This window comes from Phyllobates terribilis, unplaced genomic scaffold, assembly GCF_046119375.1.
Source record: "Phyllobates terribilis strain yellow unplaced genomic scaffold, ASM4611937v1 Scaffold_5__5_contigs__length_657084704, whole genome shotgun sequence".
NCBI classification, from domain to species: Eukaryota; Metazoa; Chordata; class Amphibia; order Anura; family Dendrobatidae; genus Phyllobates; species Phyllobates terribilis.
The window spans coordinates 170,423,387-170,451,027 of record NW_027362765.1 but is presented as its reverse complement, the minus strand read 5'-3'; the positions used below and the strand labels follow the sequence as shown (position 1 = coordinate 170,451,027).

The 27,641-nt window shown below is 45.0% G+C and overlaps 1 protein-coding gene across 1 annotated transcript in view; it reads left to right on the top strand.

Moving 5' to 3' along the window:
• Nucleotides 1–1,073: 1,073 nt before the first annotated feature.
• The window catches only part of PPP1R1B (protein phosphatase 1 regulatory inhibitor subunit 1B), a 72,807-nt gene continuing 46,239 nt past the window's right edge, over nucleotides 1,074–27,641 (top strand). The window contains exon 1 of the mRNA XM_073681113.1: nucleotides 1,074–1,752. Within this exon, the coding sequence (XP_073537214.1) occupies nucleotides 1,621–1,752 (132 nt within the window). The 5' untranslated portion in view covers nucleotides 1,074–1,620. The remainder of the gene's footprint in view (nucleotides 1,753–27,641) is intronic.

Here is a 27,641-nt window from a genome sequence, read left to right as displayed (position 1 = left end):
TTCAACACCTGATCATTAGGCGGACTATATAATCCTGTTTCCTGCTCAGTCTTTTGCTGTTTATTACAGTTCCTATGTGCTGTAGTGGTGAGTGGTGCTAGCATTAGTGTTGCTATCTTTTCAGGGGTTTTCTCATTTTCTCTTCTGGGTTACACTTCCTGGGGTTCCTGGGGTTCTTGCAGAGGTACTCACCTGGTTCTTGACTAGGCATGAGCTGCGTCACCGGATGCCAACCGGAAGCCCTGGGAAGGGCTCTGCCAAAGTCCCCCCTCCATTTACTGGGAGCTGGGTGAAGAGTATTCCTGGCCCTCAAGGGCTCGCCTAGCTGGGCAACTTGTGCCAAGTGCATCTGTGGCTGCGCCTTTGCTGGTTTGGTGCCAGTCTTGCTGAGTCCCTCTGCAAAGCATAACACATTTGAATTTTGCCCTAGTGTGTGTAGTGACACACCCTCAACTGGTACTGCCCAGTTGTCAATGTATTTATACATTGCTAGGAGGAATAACAGTGGAATGGCACCAAGGAAGAGCTATAAGAAGAGATGCTTCAGCATTGCTATCTCATGAAGAATACAAGTATTTACAAAAGTGTCAGAAGAGATGAAAAGTCCCAGGGGTTGACCAAGAATAGAAATTATGCCTAATTTCTTACAAAACCCCACCTCTTCTTGTGTGCGTCTTTATAGCTTAGTCCCATTCAGTACAATTAAGCTGAGCTGCAATACGAGACCAATCGAATAGCCATGTGGAGCGCTCTTTTTACAAGAAAGCAATCACGTATTTATTATAGTTGACATTTTATATTGGGATTTCAGAGGCATCGTTCTTGGATCCCGTACCATCTTCTTTTGATTTTCAGAAGGGATCAAGATATATAGGGATTTGGTAACACCACCTCGTCCCAACCTAAAAATGTTCCTTGTACACACATCTATATTGTTATAGTCCGTTCAAATTTGCTGTACGTTGGGGGCTAGGTATTCTTGGCTGTCCAGGTATTGACTAGGTATTCTTGGCTGTCCAAGTGAACAGCCTGGGACTAGATGTCATGACGTCACTGTTTCCTGTGAGTGTCATCTAATCCTCTCATAGCCATAAATTCATAAGCAGCAGTTCCTCTACAGCTGGAAATCCACAGACTGTCCTTACGCAAGTGTCCGGCTGGGCTTTGATATTTACTTAAAGCCCAGGATTTCAACACATTATGATAGGATGCGGGAGAAGAGGTATATAGCATGGGACAGACAGGGAGAGGTATAGACAAAGGTGCAGTGTACAGAGCAGGCATTCCAGACCAGAGGTAGGATCCAACCTGGCAGCTGTACAAGGATATCCTCCAGCAGTGCAGAGATCAGGAGACTGGTTACAAGTGAGGGTGAGAGGACACTAACTGGTATAGGACAGAGGGAGGTACCAAGGTCATCAAGTGAGAGGAAAGGGGGGTCAAAAGAGTTAGAGGAGTGCAAGGGAGTGATATACTGTGTAGCATAGAGTTGAGGCTGAGAAGGGGAATAGCAAGGAGGAGGGAGAGGTAAGGAGCAGAACTACAGGAGGTAAACAGCTCAGAGAGAGACAGAAGGACACAGAAAGCAAGAAGACTTCTGAGAAGCAACAAGCAGTCAGGATGAGCTCTGGATCTCCACAAGGAATGCACTCCTCACAGACTAACCCACAGATGGAGTCTAAGGGGAGAAAGAAGATCCAGTTTTCAGTGGCTGTGCCCCCCAGCCAACTTGACCCCAGAGCAGTGGAGATGGTGAGTACTTAAAACTGTTCTCCAAACTGCACCATAACACATCTATCCAAGGGGGCAGATGTGCCATTGGTGCAACCTGGGGCACAGAAGGTAAAGGGGCCCACCTCCAAAGCTACTGGAATTGTGCATTATGATGAGTTATTGGACTACAGAGAGCCCATATATTGTTCTTGCACTGGGGCCTCTTCTGTCTATGTCCACCCCTGTAACTATCCATACTATCTACTTGTGTGTATCTATAACATCATAACTGCCAGGGGCTATTTTCTTCATACTTTAATCTCTGGGATTTTATTGACGGGGTATAACTTTCCAAGCATTGCTGGCTATTGCATCAAACAACGGAAAAAAAAAGGAATATGACAAATCGACATCTCTCTTTAGTCACCATCTTTCAACACTTGCGCTTGTCTTAAAAAGGCTCCGACATTGTGCAGAAAATTATCAAAATTAAACTTCTCGTCCATGTAAAGTCTGTGTAAGCCTCTTTAAGGGAGTGTGGTAAGCCTCTTCTGGTATAATTATTATGATGTGAACTATTTTACAGGCAGCGTTAAAATGTAATAATTTTTAATAGGTTGTAAATGACTCCTTTACAACAGTGGCTGCTGCCTGGTATTGAGAAGACAGTCAATATTATACTGATGCTTGAAAACGTCTGCTGTTGACACAACATTTGACAATTATTGGTGATTGCTTTGGGACTTTTCCATGCAATGATTATCTTTAATTGCATCCCTTCCAGAATTTTAGCTTGCCAAGCTATTCGTGGTCAACTCCAAGACGTAGGTAAAGCAGACTCTACAGAACTCTATTGTAATACTGTAGATGGGTTGTTGTGCCCTGTTTCCCTTCAGTAGTCAGGATAGATTAGCTAATGTCATACGGCACGAGAAGTACAATTAAGGGTCAGACAATTTTTGTGACCTTAAGGTCGGTATTATATGGCCACAATGTGGCCATTTTAAGGCTGTTATGCTCAGGCTACCTTCTGCTCAGTACTTGAGCAGATCAATATTCATCATAGGTTCCAATTGTTATATACAGTGTATATATATATATATATATATATATATATATATACTGTATATAACTATATATATATACACACACACACACCTTACACATATGTGGCAGCACAGTGGTTCAGTTCAGTTTGCCCATAATACAGTACATAACAGCTTAAAACTCCATGATATTACAGTCATATGAAACCGCTATATTACAGCCATATTAAACTGGCCTTAAAGGGGTTGTCTGGGACTTTAACACTGATGGCCTATCCTTAGGAGACGTCATCAATGTCTGATCGTGGGGGGGCGACACCCGAGACCCCTGCCGATCAGCTGTTCCCGATGTCTGCGGCAACTGGAACTGCTCAATTCAAATCAATAGGGGGCGTATGTGCAGTACATGGCTGCTGCCATTATTCTGTTAATAGAGCTGTGCAGCTCTGTAGCTGAGTCGTTCCGTACACTGGGGAAATCTGATTGCCGGTGGTGCCGGGTGTTGCACCCCCACTGATCAAACATTGATGACCTATCCTAAGGATAAACCATCCCAGATAACCCCTTTAAACTAATATTTTGCACAATACCAGTTCCAGATTTTACTTCTTTTTGCAGCCTCATAATTATTATTAGGATTTCTTCTAATAAAAGAGGCCACCAATGATGGCTTGAAAATATATGATGCTGCATACTTTTCAGTTTATGAGGCTGAGCAAAGGCCGGAGGAGAACAGATTTATACCAGACATCAGTTGAGCAATAAGTAATTTCGCAGCATATAATTTGGGAACAATCCTGCTGGGCCACGAGAAACTCTGTGGATTAATCAGTAGGCTACGCAGCGGCATTCACAATATCAGTGTATTAGTGTGTGTGGTCTTTAATTAAATTCTGAATAGAGGACATGTGTTCAGCACAGACTGCTCATTCCTGTTCAACTTTTCCCCAGTGTGCAGCAGAGGGATACTAAGAATCAAACAATATGATGAGGGAAGGGAGAAAATGATGGAGGATAATGGCAGAAATCTAACAAAAGGAAACAACGTCGTGCATTGAAATGTGACCTATCATACCTAATATGACATTTACATTTGCTCTCCCACTAAGGCAACCACTTTTAAAATAGAAACTATGGTAGTGATCAGCTGATTTGTGCCTGTCCGGCTTTTTTAACTCTTGTGATGCCATGTCTGGCCCACAAATCTCAGTCATTCAAATAAATGGACGGTAAGATGGAGACAATATTACAGAGTGGCTCTTCATTTTGGTTAAATGTGGTGGTGCCCCTAGTCTTTATGAAAAAACCTTTATATATAGAGATTTTCCAATAGCATACTATTAATGGCCTATATTTAGGAAAGGACATTAATTACTGATCAGTGGGGGTCCGCCTCCTGGCATCCCTAACAATCAGCTGAATAAAGGAGCCATTCAAGGTTCTACTGTTTACCCAGGCACAGAGCCATCTAATTGGTGTGGCCGTGCCAGGTAATGCAGGTCTGGCAAAGACACTTGTCTATGGGAATAGTGAATATGTTACCCAATGTTCCCTAAAGAGGGAAATCAAGGATCAATCATGTTTTTACCTTTTTTTTTACTATAAAATGTACTGTCTACATCCCTTCTTAGTAATTTTGTGACACTTGATCAAGCTAAATGGCTATATAATTGAGGGAGCCTGGAAAAATAGTGTTGCAAGTGTTGGCATTTCAGTCAGTGGGCACTTATGTGTGCCAAGTCATAAGCCCATTACAGTTGTAAACTGGAGTATATGACTGTATGACAATAGCAATGGCTAAGGGGGGGTCCTAGAAATCGGTGCTCTTTAGGGGACAAAGCTTTGGCAGTAATTTCCCATGTTGAGGTGTAAAAGCCCTTGCAAAAGGAGCAGATCATAAAGGCTTAGCAAAGTGAATAAGTTCCTTTACCATCCTCCCACACCCCAGTGCTTCTTCTCACTGTCTTATATGGGAAAGACAAGTGACTGCAAGTATGCAAACCGCACATGAGATGTCACATGAAGCCTGCTGGAACTGGGAAATCGAGCAGAATCCTAACAGTGTGTACATTACACACTGTTAGGACCCTGATATTACACTCCTCCGCTAAGTTTGTGCTTTGTCCAGAAAACCACTTTAATATGGCGGTGCACATTCCTTTTTATAAATCGCTTTCTCCGCTGTATGTACCACTGAATATGCTCTAAGCAGAGAACTAGGACATTACTGTTTGTCACACATCAGCCAGATATTGTACCTGTTCTCTAGGCACCCGGAAGGTATTGTGTTTGCACACTAGTGTACTGTGCCATATTTCCTCCTTTTCCATTGTATGTATTTCTGCACAGTACAATAGATATCACTATCCTTTGTGCAGGGTGCAAAGTCTTGTCCGAGCTCCATACACCTGTATACCGCACATATGTGTCGTAGAAATATTTTCAATACAAAATGTGTAACAGAGCTGGCACCTACTATGTGCCATTTACAATACTGGTGCCTTCTTTTGTGGCAGAGGGCTCCTTTCAGGCACAAATGCTTGGGAGAGACTGCTACCTACTAAGGGCGAGCTAGATGTCACCGGTGTAATGTCAGCCTACGTATCATATTTACCATTTTGTGCACAGACTGTATAGGGCTGGCAATAACTATTGATAAATGCGTGTCCATCATGCAACCCAGTTTTGCCCCCAAATTCCTTGCAGAGAGGGTGACATGTGCAGTCACCTTCTTAAAAAAGTATTACCTTACAAAAAATACCTTACAAATTTGGGTACACCTTGGCGCTGGTGGGATGGCTTTTACGCTTTTTTTGATCAAAAACAGTGTTTACTAAGTACCCTATGTTATTTATATGCACTATTACTTTTACTTACAGCAGGGTATATGCTCATTTTGTTTCTTTCTTAGGTTTTGTGTAAACAGACTATTGAAAGACCGCCGTTCAATAATGTTTTACCGATCAGCGGTAGTTTAGTGCCGCCGGTCATTCGTGTAGAGACCTTTGTATGTTGCAGATACAAAATCAATATTTGTAGCCAATAACTTACCACTGACGTCTCGTCTGATTACAACCATTTTTTTTGCTTCTTCTCCATCTTGTCAAACCTTCTTGTTGACATCCTAAAGCTATGATTTGGTCACTGCAGAGTTTACTGCACTGATCACCGCGCCCCTGAAAATAAAAAGTCACATATTACATTTGTTTCTTGAAAAAAGAATCCCCTCCCCTACGTTACAAAATACAGACATGCATTCACCTTTAAAGGGAATCTGTCACCCTCTGGGAGATATGAGACCTTTAATATGGGCATACAGGTTATAGAAAAGTAAATCTATACATACCTGTGTTTCCCATATTAGCGGTCTACTTGCAGAGAAATGTAGCTTCATAAAATCGGTTTTCACATGCTTAGCGCCCAGGGGACGCCAAGAAATCCCCGCCTATCAGTTTATTTTACATATTTCCCCCTCCCCTGCACGTCACAGGGTCCTTTGACGTGCGCTCATCTCACTCACTTGCCACGCATGCGCACATCACCGCTATCATCAGGAGCGCCTTTTTTATCCTCCCGGTGCCGTTTTCACACTGCAGAGACAAATAGGGCTAGGAGGATGAAAAAGGCGCTCATGATGATAGCGGTGATTTGCGCATGCGCGGGAAGTGAGTGAGACAAGCGCACGTCAAAGGGCCCTGTGACGTGCAGGGGAGGGGGGAAATATATCAAATAAACTGATAGGGCTTCCTAATCAGATAGGCGGGGATTTCTTGGCGTCCCTGGGTGCTAAGCATGCAAAAAACGATTTTATAAAACTACATTTCTCTGCAAGCAGACCGCTAATATGGGACATACAGGTATGTATAGATTTACTTTTTTATAACCTGTATGCCCATATTAGAAGTCTCATATTTCCCAGGGGGTGACAGATTTCCTTTAATGTATAATTTGCCATTGTGCAAACCATCATCCAAAATATAAATTGATAATCCTCAACTGTTCCTCCCCCCTCTCTCAATTCATTATAACACTCTGTGCTCTCTCCCACTCCAACCCTCAATTCATTATTACACTGTGCTCTCTCTCCCACCCCTCACCCTCAATTCATTATAATACTCTGTGCTCTCTCTCCCATCCTCTCACCCTCAATTCAGATAGGCGGGGACTGTAGTTATGTCAAGAGCATTAATTATAAAATTAAGAATTGTAGATTTCCCAATCCTAACAGCTTGTAATATACTCACTGTCAGGATTTGGCTCTGCTTGCCAGTTCCAGCGGTCATCACATGACCACTCATTTTCATTCTTACGGTTACCTGCCAACTAGCTTCTCTAATTGCTTCTCTCAATGAAGCAGGGGTTATAGTGTTTCACTAAATATTGAGAAAATCAGGAAGAGCAGCTAGTTGGCACGTGACTGTAAGGCTATGTGCCCACGATGCAGAAATGCTCAGGATTTTTTCCTGAGCGTTTCTGCATCTCCCTGGCAGAAAAAAACGCATGTGGATTGTACATGCGTTTTTCCTGCCAGGGACATGCGGATGTGAAGCGTTCTTCACAAGCATTTCCGCATGCGGGTTGTCAAGCGCTTTCCACGCGATTTTAGCATCACTTGGAAAGTGCATGACAACTTGGTCACACTATATAAATCCATGCAAACAGCATGGATTTATATACTGTGACCGAGAGAATGTCAAAAAATAAAAAAATAAATATATACTTACCCTCCGATGGCCCGCGCTGTCTTGTTTCGCTCGGTCCCGGCTGCCGGCAGAGGTAGATTGAAGGACCTGCTGACGTCAGCGTCGCGTGACCCGTCACATGACTCTGACGTCAGCGTAGATCCTTCATTCCATCGCGAAGTGCCGGGAAGCAAGGAGGAGCGTAGCGCGGGCCGCCAGAAGGTAAGTATATATTTATTTTTTATTTTATTCTTTTTTTACAGCTTTTTTAATGGTACCTGGGTGTGGATGAGACTCTCCTCTCCTTTACACCCGGGTACCATCCGCACATTAGAACGCGTCAATTACGCAAGTACAGATACAGTCTTGCGGAATTGGCGCATTCTAATGCAAGTCAATGGCGGCAAAAACGCAGCGCTTCCGCAAAATAATTGGTAGTGCTGCGTTTTTTTCCGCAATGATAATCCGCAGCGGAAATTTCCGCAGCATGTGCACAGCACATGCGGATTATCATTGGGGAACATGGCAGGCCTTCTACCATGCCTTTTTTAAGCGTTTCTGCAGCGTTTTTGCTGCTGCGGAAACGCTTAAAAAACGCATCTTGGGCACACAGCCTAAGTGTTCAAATCACATATGAGGGGTCTCATGATGTCTCATCCAAATCCGCTTATGTTATGTATAGAAGAGGGTGCCAAACTAAATTTTTGCTCCAGGTACATGAAAACCTAGACTCGCCTCTGGGTTTCTGTATTCTGTGTAACAAGACAGTGATCATTTTAATTCTATGGTAATTATCGCCCTATACAATATGATTGAGATCTACTTAAATGTACAGTATTTAAGAATTGATTTAGAAAGATAATTTTTATATTTCCTTAGAACCGTTTTAATGACCATATTGATTTCCTTGGTATATTGTGTCAGCAGTTGGCTTCATTTAGGTCACCTTGACCTTGATAATTTTTGGATGCAACGTTACCTGGTGACATCTTATACCGAGTATAAATATGCAATATTTTGCATGAAGACAAACATTTTTGCTCTTCTATGGGCCCAGAAGCAATTTGCAAAAGTTTTAAACCCTATAGCTATATTACTGCTTAACAAAAGGTCAACAAGATATACGCTCAGTTGTTCAGTATATGTAAAAAAAAATATCTAGGTTATGATACCATAAGCAAGCCTAGTTCTAAAGGGCCTAGTGGTCTAGCAGAGGACAGCCCTTCTGAAGACATAGCGGATGACTTGCTGATTGGGTTTACTACTTTTTGGATTATTTTACAGATGACCCATTAAGTCCTAGTCCTGAAATGACCAAGGTATACAAACTTCACAAACTAAAAAAAAAATAACATGATTTCATTGAAGGCAAAGTCCGTATGTGTATTGAACTCCGTCATCGGCTGACCATGTGAGACAAGCCCAGATTACTGAGCTGGCATGTATGTTTACTTTAGAAGGAAAAAAGTTCAAAGTGAATTAAAGTTGTTCTCTTTAATGAACCCTGTGACCATTTCACGAAGATGGATGCATATTAAAGCCATATGATTTTGACGCATGATATCTCTTAATAGCTAAACCATAATAAAATTAATAACAATGCATTCCTAAAAGGAAAAATATGAAATGTCCATTTACTTCCTACCTATTTTTAATTTATTTTAGTGGAGAAACCCTATTTTACTTTTCAAGTTCCCCGATTTAATTTCATTACTGCTATTTTGCTTATTGTCCTCTGATATCACCAGGGAACTTGTAATGCTGACAGGAAAACTAAGCATGGCACCCATCAAGATGGTAATCAATTGTTTTCTTTTTTTTTAGTGGCACCTGCAGTTTTCCATATGATGTGCGAGTGTGGGGTGGAAAACGCTTCGTTAGTTGCAATCACACTAAAGGCCGCCATACACTTTAAAGAAGTTGGTCACAACTTTTTATTATACCCCCAATGTATCCCGCCGGGGCCCATAAGTGTCTTTGTAATTACCTTCTGTTGCAGGTTCTGTCTGTGAGTGGCGCTATCGCGGGCCGCTCACAGGCATCACGTGATCCACCACTGATGTCACGTCACGTGAGGCGTGACATCAGTGACGCGGTCCCCGCGGTGGCTGCTGGGTTGTGGGCGGGGTTACCCCACCGCGTCACACCCAGCATCCACCGCACGCTTTCCCGATGAATGAGGAGAGGGAGAGCGCGCGGTGGATGCCGGGTGTGACGTGTGGGGTAACTCCGCCCACAACCCAGCATCCACCGATGGAACGCAGAAGAGGGACCCTTGGCTGCAGCCGGGACTTGTTGTGACATCAGCGGATGTCAGAGACGGCTGCAGCCGGGGGTCACGTGATGCCTGTGAGCAGCCAGCGATAGCGCCGCTCACAGGCAGAACCTGCAACAGAAGGTAATTGCAAAGACACTTATGGGCCCCGGGGGGATACATTGGGGAGGGGATAATAAGTAGTGGACAACCACTTTAAGGTGCAATTAGACAGGCTGAGAAGGTGAAAGAGTGCGTGAGACAGGATAGTCAAGGAGACAGGATAGTCAAGGAGTCCAAAGTCAAAGCCAGGAGGGTACGTTATAAACAGAGGGAAGAGGCAAAGGCGTACTCAGGTAACGTTCCGTGGATCAGAATACCAGGAGGAAAGCAGATCAGAGCAGAAGGGGTTAAACAGACGGATGGTCAGAACAAGGTCCAAGGTCAGGCAACAGAAGATTAATAAACAGAACTCAAGGCACAGAGAACAAACCATACACACTAGCTGAATGTACGTCTGGCAGAGATCTGGGGGGAAACTGCTCAGTCAAGTAGTCAGGCATTCAACTGGAATAATGAACACCTGAAGATAGCCAGTGCCTCCCAGTCTCAGGTTGGACAGCCGAGCTGTCAATCACCACACAGACAGCTATTGCACGCCCCTGTACCAAATTGGATGGTCGAGCTGTCAATCACAGTACTGACATCTCCAGCACGCCACTGTACAAGATTGGACGGCTGAGCTGTCAGTAACTGCATCCCAGACACAGTGAGGGGTGGAACCGTGACTTTGTCACAAGGGACAGAATGATCATATTAACAATCATATTGTTTCCATCGGTTTTTGTTGACCTTTGTAAACAGGACAATAAACGAGAGCTGATCTGCTTGTATATAGTTTACTGGCGGTTGTTAACAGGCCAAGATCGTTCTGTCAAAATGCACCTATAGAATAAACTCGGTGGGATTGGCAGATTGGCCTCGCAACTCACCCTTGACAGATGATGTAGGGGGAAATAAGGATCAGACCGTTTGAATTTGAATGATCGATCTTTTTGTTCTTCCTGGAGATAAGCTGCCGCCAGGTGTCTGACAGTTGCTTACTCCATCTGGCCATTGAAGATACATGGAGATACAGGGTGCAGGCAAATACGGCACATGCGTAAATACTTGGGGAAAAATATGCCTACCGCAGTGTATATATATGACACATATTGGTAAGGTTCAGCACAACAGACAACATAATCCTACAGAAAAATTTGTACGTAGAGAACCATTTTTAATAGTAATATGTAAACTTTATTATAGATCAAATAAGAAAACAACATGAAAATGTTAAAAAGTGGGAAAAATATAGGACAATTACAGCATGTCATTACTTCCAGTAGCATGTGGTGCCAATACTTCCAGTAGCATGTGGTGCCAAATGGAGATTGGCACCACATGCTATTCTAGCTAATGACATATGCTTTAATTGTCCTATACTTTGCTATATTTCTTCATCAATACTGTATGTCGTGTAAGAGGTCTTATAGTTAGTTATATTACATGCAGCAATGCAATGATGGAGTCATGAATACTATGATATTAGATATTTCTACTTGCACTATAGCCTTTAATAATATATAACATAAGTTACTTGTTACATATACAGTGGGTATGGAAAGTATTCAGACCCCTTTAAATTTTTCACTATTTGTTTCATTGCAGCCATTTGGTAAATTCTAAAAAGTTCATTTTTTTCTCATTAAAGTACACTCTGCACCCCATCTTGACTGAAAAAACCCCAGAAATGTAGAAATTTATGCAAATGTATTAAAAAAGAAAAACTGAAATATCACATGGTCATAAGTATTCAGACCCTTTGCTAAGTATTGAGTAGAAGGACCCTTTCGAGTTTGTACAGCCATGAGTCTTCTTGGGAATGATTCAACAAGTTTTTCACACCTGGATTTGGGGATCCTCTGCCATTCTTCCTTGCAGATCCTCTCCAGTTCCGTCTGGTTGGATGGTGAACGTTGGTGGAGAGCCATTTTCAGGTCTCTCCAGAGATGCTCAATTGGGTTTAGGTCAGGGTTCTGGCTGGGCCAGTCAAGAATGGTCACAGAGTTGTTCTGAAGCCAATCGTTTGTTATTTTAGCTGTGTGCTTAGGGTCATTGTTTTGTTGGAAGGTGAACCTTCGGCCAAGTCTGAGGTCCAGAGCACTCTGGAAGAGGTTTTCATCCAGGATATCTCTGTACTTGGCCGCATTCATGTTTCCTTCAATTGCAACCAGTCATCCTGTCCCTGCACCTGAAAAACACCCCCATAGCATGATGCTGCCACCACCATGTTTCACTGTTGGGATTGTATTGGGCAGGTGAAGAGCAGTGCCTGGTTTTCTCCACACATACCACTTAGAATTATCACCAAAAAGTTCTATCTTCGTCTCATCAGACCAGAGAATCTTATTTCTCATAGTCTGGGAGTCCTTCATGTGTTTTTTAGCAAACTCTATGGGGGCTTTCATGTCTTGCACTGAGGAGAGGCTTCCGTCAGGCCACTCTGCCATAAAGGCCTGACTGGTGGAGGGCTGCAGTGATAGTTGACTTTGTGGAACTTTCTCCCATCTCCCTACTGCATCTCTGGAACTCAGCCACAGTGATCTTGGGGTTCTTCTTTACCTCTCTCACCAAGGCTCTTCTCCCACGATTGCTCAGTTTGGCTGGACAGCCAGGTCTAGGAAGACTTCTGGTGGTCCCAAACTTCTTCCATTTAAGGATTATGGAGGCCACTGTGCTCTTAGGAACCTTGAGTAATGCAGAAATTCTTTTGTAACCATGGCCAGATCTGTGCCTTGCCACAATTCTGTCTCTGAGCTCCATGGGCAGTTCCTTTGAGCTCATGATTCTCATTTGGTCTGACATGCACTGTGTGTGAGCTGTGAGGTTTTATATAGACAGGTGTGTGCCTTTCCAAATCAAGTCTTATCAGTTTAATTAAACAGAGCTGAACTCCAATGAAGGAGTAGAACCATCTCAAGGAGGATCACAAGGAAATGGACAGCATGTGACTTAAATATGAGTGTCTGAGCAAAGGGTCTGAATACTTATGACCATGTGAAATGGCAGAAAGAGCAGAGGTTTAAATGAGTAAAACACAGGTTATATCGAATATTTTTTCACAAAACTATATATCAATCCGCTCAGCTCTCACTGCTCTATAACATGGTGCCTGCAGATTGAACTGTATTTTCATGGTGACAGGTTCCTTTTAAAGACTGACTGCTATACTGGAAGAACCAGATGTGTGTAAATAGGGCTCAGCTTAGTTTTGTGAGCAGCCAAAGCATACAGTTATACAAGTTGTAAAGTTAAAGCAGGAAAGCCTTAGCTATGAAGGGTGGGATGCTGTTATATTAAAGGGAACCTGTCACGTAAAATAACGCTATTAACCTGCAGATATGGGCAGGTTAATAGCATTCTAAAGCCGTGCGGCCTCCGCACTGAGAGCCCCACTGTGGGGAAGAAATTAACTTTATTCCTCCCGACAGGCTTGGTATTTCAGTCATAGGGGTGGTGCTGGCACAGTTTCAGTCACCGCTATGTGCATAGAGAGCGACGACTGTAATCGCACCCCCGGCACTGACTGACAGCCGGCCCTAATGATGACAGTGTCAGTGGTGGCGGCGCGGTTACAGCCACCGCTCTCTATGCACAGTGAGGTGACTGAAACCATTGCGCAGGAAAACACTCATTCGTTGTGATGAGTTGCAACCTGTTTAGGCTGCGTTCACATGCAGCAGTCACATTGTGACAGTCATGTTGTGCTGTAGTCTTTCCACTGTTTCCCTATACAATCTCTTAATCTGGCAGGTAAACTGCTGTTTCACCGGCAAGATCACGCTGCCTATCGTAACGTCTCCGTGGTTTTTCAGGTGAAAAAGCTGCTTCCATGCCAGATGAAGTAATTGTGCAGGACAGGACTGTTGTAGTTTTCCACCACAGCTTATCTGCTGCGTGTGAACACAGCTTTACAATGGCCAATTATTGAGAAATGAGAGTTCCTAGGAACACTTGTTTCTGATATTTGGCCAAGGTAAATGCACCTTTAAATAAACTACTACTTACTGTACGGTGTCATAATGTTTGGCCACATAAACTTTGGGAGGAGAGAAGTTTCAGAGGAGAGGAGATTAAACTAGGTGGTAGAAGCAGTTGTGGAAAGACAAGTAAATCTCTGTTTGGTTTTCCTTTCAGATCCCTAATCTCATTAGCAGATTCCTTAGGCTGCAGACGCCCTGCAGGCGGCACATATTTTAACCATGCGCTGTCCAACAAGAAGGACACATAATCTGTTTACAGTTTTTCTGAATATAAAGCCCATTGGTCCACAGGGAACTAGTATCATGGCTCATTACTAGCTTAATGCCGACATCTATGTATAGTCACTTTTAGGGTACATCCACCTGGGACATATTTACGCAGCACAAAATCTGCAGTGGATCAAGAGTGATAAAATCTGCCTTTTGCAGAAATTCAGTGGATTCGATTGAACTTGATGGACCTAGGTCTTTATTCAACCTACGTTACTATGTTACTATGTATCCGCTGTGAAAATCCGCAGCATACATTGATAGGCTTTTTATGTCAAACTTGCAGATGATAATGGAGATAAACTGGAAAACAATAGCACAATAGGGTCTTATCCTAGTAACAAAGATGCTGAGATATTGCTCACCTGGCTAGGTTGTGAAATCACTACAACCCAAAACACTTCACTATGGCTGCTGCAGACCAGCAAGTAGATCCAGGATGAAGAAAAAACTGGAGGATTGGGGTTTTCTGCTCTGCCAAGGACATCAGTGGATAAAATCCAGGGATCGTTGGTGGATGGAACCAGGAGACAAAAAAGGATTAAATGTGGTCTCTTGTCAACGCTTAACAAACCTCTTCTTCAGGACAAACCACAAAATCATGATTGGTGATCATCAGTTGGTCCCCATAGTCATCAGATATCCTGGAGTCCTTTTGGCATAAAAAAGGCTCTGACTTTTAGAGCTCATGCAAACAATCGTATCAGACGTGTGTGATATGATTTTTAATCGGATAGGACACGGCTAGCACACTCACCCATGTTATGCAATAGTGCTGTATAGATGAATGATTTTTTCTCGGTTCGACTGTCAGTGAGAAAAAAAATCACAGCTACTTTCTTCCGAGTCTTGGATGAGACTCACCCATTCAAGTCTATGGATGCATGGAAAAAAATCAGATCCCACACGGAACATCCATATGCCATCAAATTTTTACAGATACATTACTATGATAAATTTAGGAAACTGTATTTGATTATGTACATTTTTTAGTGTAGATGTATGAAAACGGATTGCACGCAGACATCACATGGATGTAAAAAACGGACACATGAATGGTACACGGATGAAAATCAGATGTAAATCAGAAAAAAATAGCCCGAGTTCTCTGGATAAAACTCAGATGAATTTTCATACTCTTGTCTGCAGCCGCCCTTAGGAGCAGTTCAGCTAATTACATAGGTGTATGTGGGCTGTGGAGTCGGTAAGCCAAAGTTCTGACTACTCCATTTTTTCCACATAGTAATAACAAAGTTACTCTATTAAAATGGTAGCAAGACTGTGCCATTTTTTAAAAAAAAAATATATATATATTTTGTAAAGCATGGACATATTTTGTATATTTCTACCTGACTCCACCCAAAACTAACTCTGACTCTGATTCCTGTGCCCTGGATGTCTGGCAGTGTTACTTGTGAATCCATGAAAACAGGGTATCATACATGCATGTATTTCTCGTAATTTTAAAGGGTGTCTGTCACCACCCAAAATGCATATTAAAATAGCTATACAGTGATATAAGGAACTTAGCCCCCCTATAAAAAAAAATACTAGCACTGTACATTTTAGTAAGACAGTACTTGAGAAAATTATTTTAAATTAAAATGCAAATGTTGGGTCTTTGGTGCACCCTTGACATACCCAAGGGCTCAGTGTACCGCTACACACCCTCAATTAGCATTTTGGGGATTTCCCCCACTTCTGCTGACAGCATTCACTTGCTAAGAATGAGCACTGCCTGTACTTAGCCTGTGTGTTTGCACTTACTTATTGACAGTGTCTGAGACCGGTGAAGTTTTCCCGCCAATTACCGCCATTGGCCGCCATTTCCGGGTTGCCGCGCGGGAAGAAGAGGGTCGTAACCGCTAGAAGCGCGCGAAGCCCAAGCCCTGCCTCACGCACTGACGCAGCGCCAGGTCCTGGAAGGAGCCCCAGCGAGCGCTGACGTCAGAAGCAAGCGACGCCAGGTCCTCAACGGAGACCATCATCTGCGGAACTGCGGCCTACGGAAGAATAGTGAAAGAAGGTAGGCCACGGTTCACTAGGGAGGAAGACGCCCAATATGGAGGGAACTTCAGCCGCAGGCGCGGCCGCTGCCACGGTAATGCCACTCTCCATGCCATATATACCGGGGGCGGCGTGGTTGCCCCAGTACTCAGGAGAGTCACACACCCTGAGCGACTTTAAAGAAAGACTGAGCAGCTTATTTAAAGTGTACCCCCTGTCCGAGGAGCAGAAAGTGAGCATCCTCATAGGCCAGTTGATTGGTGCAGCCCAGAGAGAAGTGAAGTCCTGGTCAGCCAGAGACAAAGGGACTGTGAAAGAGATACTGGCCCGCCTAAAGGACACCTTTGACACCCGTACTACAGCAGAGATAAAAATGAAGTTTTATGGGTGCAAACAACGGGCGCAGGACAGTGTACGGGACTATGCTTTAAACCTGCAAGAGGCGCTGAGGGCCATCAAACAGGTAGACCCCGACAGTGTGCATGATGAGAACAGACTGTTAACTGAGCAGTTTATTGAGGGTCTACTGTCCAGCGCTCACCGGACACAGCTGCGCATAATGGCTCTGCAAAACCCTGATCTGGACTTTGCACAATTTAAAGACAGAGCCATCCGGGTGCTGCGAGAGTCAACACCAGGCGGCGCTACATCTCACCGGCTCCCAGCTATCACCTACCACCAGGAGGTGGCACCCTTTTCCCCAGAGCCTGTGGGAGCTGATGCACAGACTCTGGACAATGATCCGTCTACAGACCTGCACCTTTAGGTCCAAGGGCTGACTAAAAGTGTAGCTGCACTAACCAAAACTGTGCAGTCCTTGCAGGTGTCCCCCAAAGGGAAAATCCAACTGGCTTCCAGTCCGGAGGACGTCCCGTGGCGACAACAGAGGAGGATTCCACCAACCAGAGGGAGGAACAGTGACCGCTACGACCAGGACGAACAACCCATCTGCCGCCGCTGTCACAAGCCAGGACATTATGCAAGGTACTGTAATTTAAACGAACAAAACCTGGGGCAGAGGGCCAACCCCCAGGCGTAAGACCACCAGGCCCACGCAACTGGCGAGACAAGTATGTGGGGGGGCGACCGGTCCTACCAGTCGTGCTTGACGGCATCCCAATGAGCGCATTGCTGTACACTGGATCACAGGTGACCACTATCCCCTACATTCTTTACAAACGATACTGGACTGATTCGGACATTACCCGCCGTCCAGATGAACATTTAAGCAGCTATGCCAGCAATGGTCAGCCTGTATCTCAAGTGGGGTATAAAGAAGTGACCATAAAGGTTGGCAAGTGGAATTGCCGGCGCAAGGAATGATAATTGTTGACATTGATCGCTGAGAAAGTCATCCCATGATAACCTTAGGCACTAATGTCATTGAAAATTGTCTTGCAGAAATTATTGTCTTGTTACAGCAGGTTGCGGAGACCGCCAGTTCCAGTCAGCAGCGGGTTCTGCAGAGAGAAATCAGAGCCCTGATGAGAAGACAACAGGTAGAACTGTCTGGTGGTGAAATTGGCAGTGTCAGGATGAGTGACCCGTTCCCCATTGCCATGCCCCCAAGAAGTGAAATGTTGATATGGTGCCGGGCAGCAATCGGTCTCAGGGGTAGGGATTACCAGGTCCTGGTAGAGCCCGTATACTCTGACAGTAGGCCCACCATCTTGACAGCCAGGGGGGTGGTTGATGTCCGCCATGGGAGAGTGCCAGTCCGCATCCTAAATATTGGGGAGAAAGAAGTTCATTTGCCCCGGTATGCTACCCTTGCCAAATTACTCACCGTCAGCAACAGTTCTATAAAAACAGTGGAACCCTTACCTCCATCCAAACTGGCGGAGGATAATGGCTCCAAGGGACAGATGGAGGACTGGTGTCAGAAGCTACACGTGGGCACTGACTCCACCCCTCAGCACCAAAAACATGGAGTATACCGGGTGGTCCAGGAGTATGAAAGGGTCTTCAGCAAACACCCACTCGACTTCGGGCAGGTGAAAGGGGTTCAACACCATATCCCCACGGGAGACTATCCACCCATTAAAGAGCGGTACCGGCCTGTACCCCCTGCACACTACCAAAATGCCAAAGGAATGTTACGAGAGATGAAGGAGGCTGGGGTGTTAAGAGATAGTTGTAGTCCCTGGGCAGCTCCATTAGTTCTCGTAAGGAAAAAAGATGGCACGATGAGAATGTGTGTAGACTACAGGCAAATCAACGGCATTACACATAAAGATGCATACCCATTACCCAGGATTGAGGAGTCACTAGCTGCATTAAGATCTGCTAATTATTTCTCTACTTTGGATCTCACTAGTGGGTATTGGCAGGTTCCTGTAGCAGAGGCGGATAAAGAAAAGACCGTATTCACAACCCCAATGGGCCTCAGCGAGTTCAACTGCATGCCATTCGGGCTCTGCAATGCCCCAGGAACCTTCCAGCGGTTGATGGAGTGCTGTCTGGGACATAAGAACTTCGAGACAGTCCTGCTGTACCTGGATGACGTCATAGTATACTCCAAGTCCTATGAAGATCACCTGAAGCACCTGGCAGAGGTGTTTGAAGCCCTAGCTGGTTTTGGCCTGAAGGTGAAGCCGTCAAAATGCCACCTGTTGAAGCCCAAGGTACAGTACCTAGGTCATGTGGTAAGCGCTGAAGGTGGAGCACCAGACCCTGACAAGGTCACAGTAATCAAGGACTGGCCAAGACCCTCCACTATCAAGGAAGTGCGGCAGTTCCTCGGGTTGGTGGGCTACTACCGAAGATTTATCCAAGGCTTCACCAAGATAGCGGCACACATGTAGGACCTCCTAGTAGGCCTGTCCAGGAAGGCCAAAAACCCGAAGCCTCCATTCAAATGGGATAAGCTGGAAGACGAATCCTTCAGCAGGCTGAAGATGGCTCTCACAGGAGACGAAATCCTGGCCTACCCTGACTATGGCCAACCCTTCATACTCCATACAGACGCAAGTAACGTGGGGCTAGGAGCGGTGCTGTCCCAGATACAGCAAGGCAGAGAAAGAGTGATTGCCTATGCCAGCAGGAAGCTCCAGCCCACAGAAAGGAATCCCGAAAATTACAGTTCCTTCAAGTTGGAGTTCCTCGCTGTAGACTGGGCTGTGACCGAGCGCTTCAAGCATTATCTCGCCTCCTCAAAATTCACTGTCTTCACGGATAATAACCCGCTGACGCACCTGGACACTGCGAAACTTGGTGCCCTGGAACAAAGATGGATGACCCGACTGTCTAATTATGAGTTCACCATCAAGTACCGAGCTGGGCGCAAGAATGCAAACGCTGATGCGCTGTCCAGGATGCCTAACTTGCCAGATGGGGGAGAAGACCTGGAAGAGCTGGAATAGATAGAGATCCCCGCTTTCCACCGTCATGGAGTAACCCAGTTCTCCCATTGTGTGAAGAACAGGTGCTACGCCAACAGAGAAGCCACGTTCAATCCATTGCCCCACTATGGATGGGCAGAAATACAAGATAGTGACCCGGCTGTCCGCCTAGTCAAGGAGTTGCTGACACGAGCTGACTCATACCCTGATCCAGATGCTCCAGAGGAGACCAAACAGCTGTGGAAGGAGAAGGGCAAGCTATTCATCTATGAAGGGAAGCTGTGTCGAAGAGCCATCAACTCCCGGACATATGAACTGGTCTGGCAGGTGGTAGTCCCGAGGCGGGATGCGTCAATGGTCTTGGAAGCGTACCACGATGGAGCAGGACACTTTGGCTGGAAGAAGTTGGAAGTCCTGCTACGTGAACGGTTCTACTGGGCTGGCATGAGGAAAGCAATCGAGAGGTGGTGTCGAGAATGCGGACCATGCAACCTGAGAAGAAAAGACCGTGACAGCCAGAGGGCTCCCCTGCAGCCCATCATCACCAAGCAGCCACTTGAACTGGTAGCCTTGGACCACGTGAAGCTAGCCCCAAGCTGGTCAGGCTATGTCTACGCTCTCACCATCATAGACCACTACTCCCGGTTCCTGGTAGTAGTGCCAGTAAAGGACCAGACGGCTCAGACAGCAGCCAAAGCTTTCCAGCAGCACTTCTGCCGCCCGCATGGTTACCCTGACTGTGTGCTTACTGACCAAGGTCCAGCCTTCGAAGCGGAGGTGTTCCAGGAATTCTGCAACCTGTATGGCTGCAAGAAAATCAGGACAACGCCGTACCACCCCCAAACCAACGGGTTGTGCGAGAGAATGAACCAGGTGGTGATAGACCTGTTGAAGACGTTGCTGTTAGAACCTTGCTCTTAGGTTTTTTTTCCTTTGCTGGTCACATGACCTTGTTGGCCTATTTTATCCTGCTCCGCCCTTCTGGCTTTGCTGGACTTCATTGTATAACTACTTTCTAGCTAGCCTGTGCTCTGTATCTAACTCTGTTAGTTTGCTTGGTCTACGGACCTCTATGTTCTATATATTTTGTTTGTTCGTCTGTCTGCTACTATTTCTGTTAGGAGGTGTCCCATATTCCTCCCAGTCCTTAGTACTTGTAGGGATTCCTTCCCCACATCTATAGGTCTCCGTACAGACTAGCTTAGGACTTTAGCAGGTCTGATCGCAGGATCAGGTTCCCTGTTACATCGTAGGGATTCAGCTGAGTTCTATCGTAGGGACAGATCTCCTCTCTTTCCTTAGCTCTGGTAGCAGAACATAACAGTAAGTCCAGCCCGCAAATTCTCTAAGGAAAGATTTTTCTGTTCCATCATGGTGTCGGTTCAGGATTTGGCTAAACACCTGCAGGGACTCTCTCTGGAAGTGGCCGAGCTCCGTCAGCACGTGAGTAACTGTCCTGGAGCACATTTCTTGGAGCGTAAGGTATGTTTGCCGGATTTATTTTTTGGTGAACACCGAGAATTTTTTTCATTTAAAAATGCTTGCTTATTGTATTTTCGTTTGAGACCCAAGTCCTCTGGGGATGAATCCCAGCGCATAGGGTTCATAATGTCACTTTTGCGCAAAGAGCCTCAGGAGTGGGCCTTTTCTTTGCAACCTAGTGATACATGCTTCAGATCAGTGGATAGTTTTTTTTCTGCTTTGGGACTATTATATGATCATCCTGACCGTGTCGCATCAGCTGAGACTGAGTTGAGACGTTTGAAACAGGGATCAGGTAATGTGGAAAAATATTGTACTCATTTCCGTCGTTGGTCTACTCAAACAGGGTGGAACGATTCTGCTCTGAAAAGTCTATTTCTTGCTGGGCTCAATGAAAGGGTTAAAGACCTGCTAATTGCTTATCCTACACCTGAAGATTTGCAACAGGCTATGCAATTAGCTATACGGGTGGATAGGAGACTGCGTGCAAGGGTTAATGAGAGCAAATCCTCTGCTATGTCAGTTTCTGGTTATGAGAATGTGTGTACTAACAGTGGTGAACCGATGGAGATTGGATCGGTGGCACCTCGCTCTCAAGAAAAAGATCGTAGATTTTCTGAAGGCTTGTGTTTCTATTGCGGAAAATCTGGTCATTTGATTAAAGACTGTGAGCTTCGTATGAAGAAAGAAAAAAAAATGGTCAGTCATGCCCGTATTGCCTGTTTAAATTCCAAGGGTGTATTTTTAGCTGCTTCCACGATTGCTCAGGAAAAATTAATGGAATTTCGGGTGTTTGTTGATTGTGGGTCTACTCTGAATGTAATTGATGGGGGATTCTTGGAAAGACTCAATTTAAAACCCGAACCTTTGTCATCCCCCATTGCTGTGGTTTCTGTGGATGGTTCCCCTTTGAAGAATATTACTCTCAAGGTCTGTGAATTTCCTCTCACTATTAATGGTGTTCACCATGAGAAATTGGATTTGGTGGTATTGGATAATTTGCCTTCTCCAGTAATATTGGGATTGCCCTGGTTAAAATTTCACAATCCTGTACTGGATTGGTCTACCAGTGAAATTAAATCCTGGAGCCATAAATGTTATGACAAGTGTTGTAACGGGCGTATTGCAGCTTTGGATAGGGGAGAATTGCCTGTTCCTATTTAGGATTTTTGGAGAGTTTTTTCTGAGAAGGAATCGCAGGTTTTGCCTCCCCATAGAGACTATGATTGTTCTATTGAATTTGTCCCTGGAGCGACTCTTCCTAAAAGTCGTTTATTTAACCTTACTATTCCTGAGAGGAAGGCTTTGGAGGAATACATACAGACAAGTTTGGCCGCCGGTCACATTAGGCCCTCTAAGTCTCCTGTGGCGGTTGGATTTTTTTTTGTAAAAAAAAAGGACGGCGGTTTACGTCCTTGTCTGGATTTTCGTGAGATTAACAAAATTACTGTACGCAATCCTTACCCACTGCCATTGATTCCTGATCTGTTTAACCAGTTAATGGGGGCCAAGTGGTTCTCTAAAATTGACCTTAAGGGGGCATACAATCTGTTGCGCATAAAGGAGGACGGGGAATATGAAATTTATCGCATCCTTAACTCTAGACGGTATAGAGGTAGTTTGCAGTATCTTGTGGCCTGGAAAGGTTTCGGACCCGAGGATAACTCTTGGGTGAGGTCGGATGATGTTTCCGCGTCCAGACTTATCAGAGCGTTTCACAGGAGATTTCCTGATAAGCCTGGTCCTAGGGGATCCGGAGGATCCTCTTAGAAGGGGGGGTACTGTTAGAACCTTGCTCTTAGGTTTTTTTTTCCTTTGCTGGTCACATGACCTTGTTGGCCTATTTTATCCTGCTCCGCCCTTCTGGCTTTGCTGGACTTCATTGTATAACTACTTTCTAGCTAGCCTGTGCTCTGTATCTAACTCTGTTAGTTTGCTTGGTCTACGGACCTCTATGTTCTATATATTTTGTTTGTTCGTCTGTCTGCTACTATTTCTGTTAGGAGGTGTCCCATATTCCTCCCAGTCCTTAGTACTTGTAGGGATTCCTTCCCCACATCTATAGGTCTCCGTACAGACTAGCTTAGGACTTTAGCAGGTCTGATCGCAGGATCAGGTTCCCTGTTACATCGTAGGGATTCAGCTGAGTTCTATCGTAGGGACAGATCTCCTCTCTTTCCTTAGCTCTGGTAGCAGAACATAACAGTTGCCCCTGGAAGAACGCAGCCTGTGGCCAGAAAAGTTGCCAGATCTGGTGGACCTATACAACCATATCCCAGTGAACTCTACTAACTGCACACCTGCTTACCTGATGAGAGCAAGACCTGGTAAGCTGCCCATCGACCTGGACTTGGGGGTCCTAACACCAGAGACAGCCTCACCAGATGCAGATTGGGACACTGAGTGGCAACAACAATACCGCAAAGTGCAAGAGAGTGTTGAAAGAAGTCTGTCCCAAGCAAGACAAAGACAAGAGAAGACTTACAATCAACATGCACCTGCTGTTCCCCTGTCACCTGGAAAGCAAGTCCTTTACAGAAAGAGGCGACTCCAAAATTGGATGACCAGTGGGAGGTAGAGCCGTACACCATCCTACCCTCGAGTCATGATAACACCAAGTGGTGCCTCATTAGTAAGGATGGAGGAGAAACATCAGCAACAGTTTCAAGAGACCACTTGAAGAAATGTCCCGAACAACTGCAATACCCTAAAGAAGACCAAGATAGCCCTCAACCCACAGAGGAAGTGGAAGAAATGGTCAAAACAGTACTCGGAGAATTTCCCCGGTCGTGGACACAAGTGAACAATGCAATTGTTGTGCCAGTCCTTACCTTTCTCCAACCAGCCCCTCAGGAAGCTGCAGAAGTCCCAGAAGAGTTGGAAGAACAGTTGGCCCCGGAGGCAGAAGTTTCATCGACAGCAGACCAGGAGAATCTACCCTCTGCTAATAGTGAACCTGTCGTACCCACGGTGAGCCAAAGAATCTGTAGGAAGTTGCCCAACCTACCAGTGTCACCTCAAAATACTAGTGATGCAGTTCACACTGAACCCACCACACCAGGGGTAGACACAAGGGACCAGGGTAGAGCATTGACAGATAGTGTACTCCGTAGATCTACAAGAGTTACAAAAGGTCAGCCCCCTGCCCGTTGGAGAATTTAAAATGCAGAAATTTAAAGTATAAACGTATTTAAATGTTTTATATGTGTGCATTTAACCTGTTTATCCAGTTACCTGAAAAGGGTCCAGAGACTTTTAGGTTATGGACAGTGAATAACCAAAAACTTTGCCTGTGGTTAGTTGCATTTGTAAAAGTGCCCCCTTGTGAAAGACCACTGAACAAAAACCCATTCGAGGTGGCCGAAGACGTGGTCCAACACCTGGATCATCTATGCCCTGCAGCCACCCCAGGGCCTCCGTGGAGGGTTTTGAACGGGTCCCTCAAATTACACCTTGCGAAGTGGAATGGACACCGGGTTGCAGATTATACTGTAACCCATCAAGGACTGTAATGCTTGTAAATATTCTAATGTACCTTGTTATTGCTATTGTTACCTGTTATTTTGCAAAAATATGTTCAGTCCCGGAGTACTGAAATTAACTAGGGGGGAATGTGGCACCCCAAGGATCTGGTTGCCACAGTTGTATTGCTTTCCTCAAAAGAAGTAATACCATGTTTGGAGGCAAGTGGGGGTTTCCTGGTCAAGAACCTAATACATGCAACACATCCTGGCTCCAGACCAGAAAGGGGAGGATCCTGCTCTATATAACTGGGTCTGGAGGCGGGGTTAAAAAAGTTCAGTGTGAGGAGTCCAGTTTAGGACACTGAAGAGAGAGTAGCTAGGGACTGGAGCTAGAGATAGCTCATCCTAGCTGGAGCACACAAGGAACCGGACACCAGAGTCCGAGGCTGTGGGGGATTCCAGACCCAGCAGCAGATACCGTAGGGCAGGAGATTGCAGGTCTCCAGGCCCCCATCAGACGCCCGGAGTCTCAGCAGCACTGAGGGACCAGTACCGCTACGGAGGAGCGAGGCATCCACAAGGCCCGAGCTGCCAGCCATACGGGTGAGCACCGCACGTTACACTCAGAGACGCGGGCTACATCACGGCTACAAGCAGAATAGCCAAAGAGAATAGTGAGCACGGCAGGCCTACAACTCCACCTGCCCAGGAGGACTCTATGCTTACTCCCAGACTGACCAGACTCTTATCTCTAGCCAGTACTCCAGTCCAGGCCTGTCTAATTGCTACCAGTAAAGACCCTGGGACTGCACTGCACGGACTCTGTGGTTATTTCTGCACCGCGATACCCTGCACAACCACCACCATCCGCACACACTGCCCTGAAGCTAACTCTTCCTGTGGGGAGTTATACCACCTTTGCTGCTATACCACCGGCTTCAGAGGACTGTTCCGCAGTGGCGGTCTCTATTAACCGCACTCCCAGGTGGCGTAGTCGGACATTATATAACCTACACACCTGTACTACCCTTGGATTGACCACCTAGGTCACGGACCGCGTCACCGCCACGGTGACTACAACCCCCAGCATCTACAGGCCCGGCTCCGGGTACCCCACGGCCCAGGGGGCACGTCATATTGAATGAGCTATAATAGATCGCTCTTTGCCCATAGGCTGCCATTGATTGTTCTTGGCAGCGTGAGCCCTCTTTACACAGGTCGATGCTCTGCCAAGAAGAATCTTTTGCATTGCACGAAAGATCATTTCATCTGAAGAACAAGACGAATAATCATTTTGCTCTTTCATTGGGAGATCAGCAACCTGTTTACACTGATAGATTATCATGAAATGAGTACTTATTGACGATAATCTTTCAGTGTAAATGCTCCTTGACGTGTAGTTCGGAGCCCCCTTTAAATGATCCCAATAGGAAAACTTGATGGTTTAGTTCTTTTTATCCAGCACAATGAACTGAATTTATATAGCAAGCGGTGAATGGAAGCTGGAAAGGGTTACTGGTGTCACTTTAGCTGGATGTTGGGTGGTGAAGGTGATTCCATGAAGGCCATGGAAGTTCTTATCAGCACTGGGGGCTGCACTAAGCCTCAATTTGAATGTCTCTCATGTCTGATTTTCTGCAAGGTCAGCTTGTGACGGGAGCAAGGAAAGATAAATTATGGGCATACAGTGCTGATTATGGTCCACTATGGCAGTCTAGATTGCAAGCTATGCTGTGCATGGACAAGGATCCTCTGTGTTGATCTAAGGGACTATGGCTCTTTCATTGTTTGAACCGCCCTGTCAAGTGTTTGTACAACTCAGCTCTGTATGTGTTGGATTGTGACTGAAAATCGCTGTTTGTGTATAGAAACTGTGTATTGGAGTAGTTGTAAAGTGCTCTGAAGGAGGGATCCCTATGCATACATTGAATTATATGGTTTTACGTATCGGGATATGGTTAAAAAAAATTTGGTCCCTAGAAGGTCTTAAGTTAGATACATACAACCTCAGATGAAGTAATTGTTTCTGCTTATCAATCTGGGATGGGTTATAAGATCTTTTCCAAAAAATTTGGAATCCATCATTTGACTGTGAGAAAAACTATTCACAACTGGAAAACATTCAAGGCTTCTGACAACGTTCCCAAGAGTGGATATTGAGCCCAGGGTCAGACCGTGCAATACTCCAAGGAACAGCATAAAGCACAAGAGCTAAGCTCAGAGTCTAAGGGCCTCGGCAAGTTAAATGTTCAAGTTCATGACTATACATACAATTAGAAAAAGACTAAACAAGTGTAGCTTGTTGGCAAAGGTTGCTAGGAGAAAGCACAACATTCTTCCAGAACAATGCGAGACAAAGATAAACTTAAGCAGAAAATGAATACTTCAAGTTATTTCTGCTAAAGGTGCTTCTACAATCTATTGACTCATGGGATGTACTTAAAGGGGTATTCCCATCTCCAAAATCCTATCTCAATACGTAGTAGGTGTAATACTAATAATTTTAGCAAATATCTCCAATTAGAAATGTATTATAGTTTTTCAGATTCGCTATGTCTCTTTTCTCATGTGCAGGGCATTGCAGGACCTTAGGTATCCATGGTTACGAATACTAGCAACTAGCTAACTAACTGTCACTATATCAGTGGACATAACCATGGATACCTAAGGTCCTGCAATGCCTGCATATGAGGAAATAGACATAGCAAATCCGAAAAACTATACTACATTTCTAATTGGAGGTATTTGCTAATATTATTATTATTACACCTACTACATATTGGGATAGGATCTTGGAGATGGGAATACCCCTTTAATTTTTATAATAAGAATCAGCCCCTTCCCAGATAGTGACATAGTCACAATACTCCAGTGCCAGTGTCCATTACTTTTTCTGCTAACACAGTCCATTGAACTTTAAGCCAGCAGATTGTGAGTTTTAGAACACACACAACATACCAGATTATTTCAGCAATTATCTTATGAAGATCCGCATTGGACCAAAACATCATCAGCTGTTCTCCGGACTGGTTGAATTGAATTGTAATAAAATCACATCTATTGCCTCGCATCCTTTTGAGTGCCGAGTCTTACTCTTATTATCAGCTACGGATTGGAACCCTACGGATCAGTCAACAGTTGCCACTCCAGGACAGTGCCTGGACCTGCAGCATTTGACCTGCGAGTCAAGGCAGAATTGCAAGGCACAGAGGACTAAGAAAGAGACTTGGTCAGACAGTCTGAGGTTAGGGCGAGCAGCACAGATTCAAAATACGAAGCTGGGGTCAGGTGCGGAGA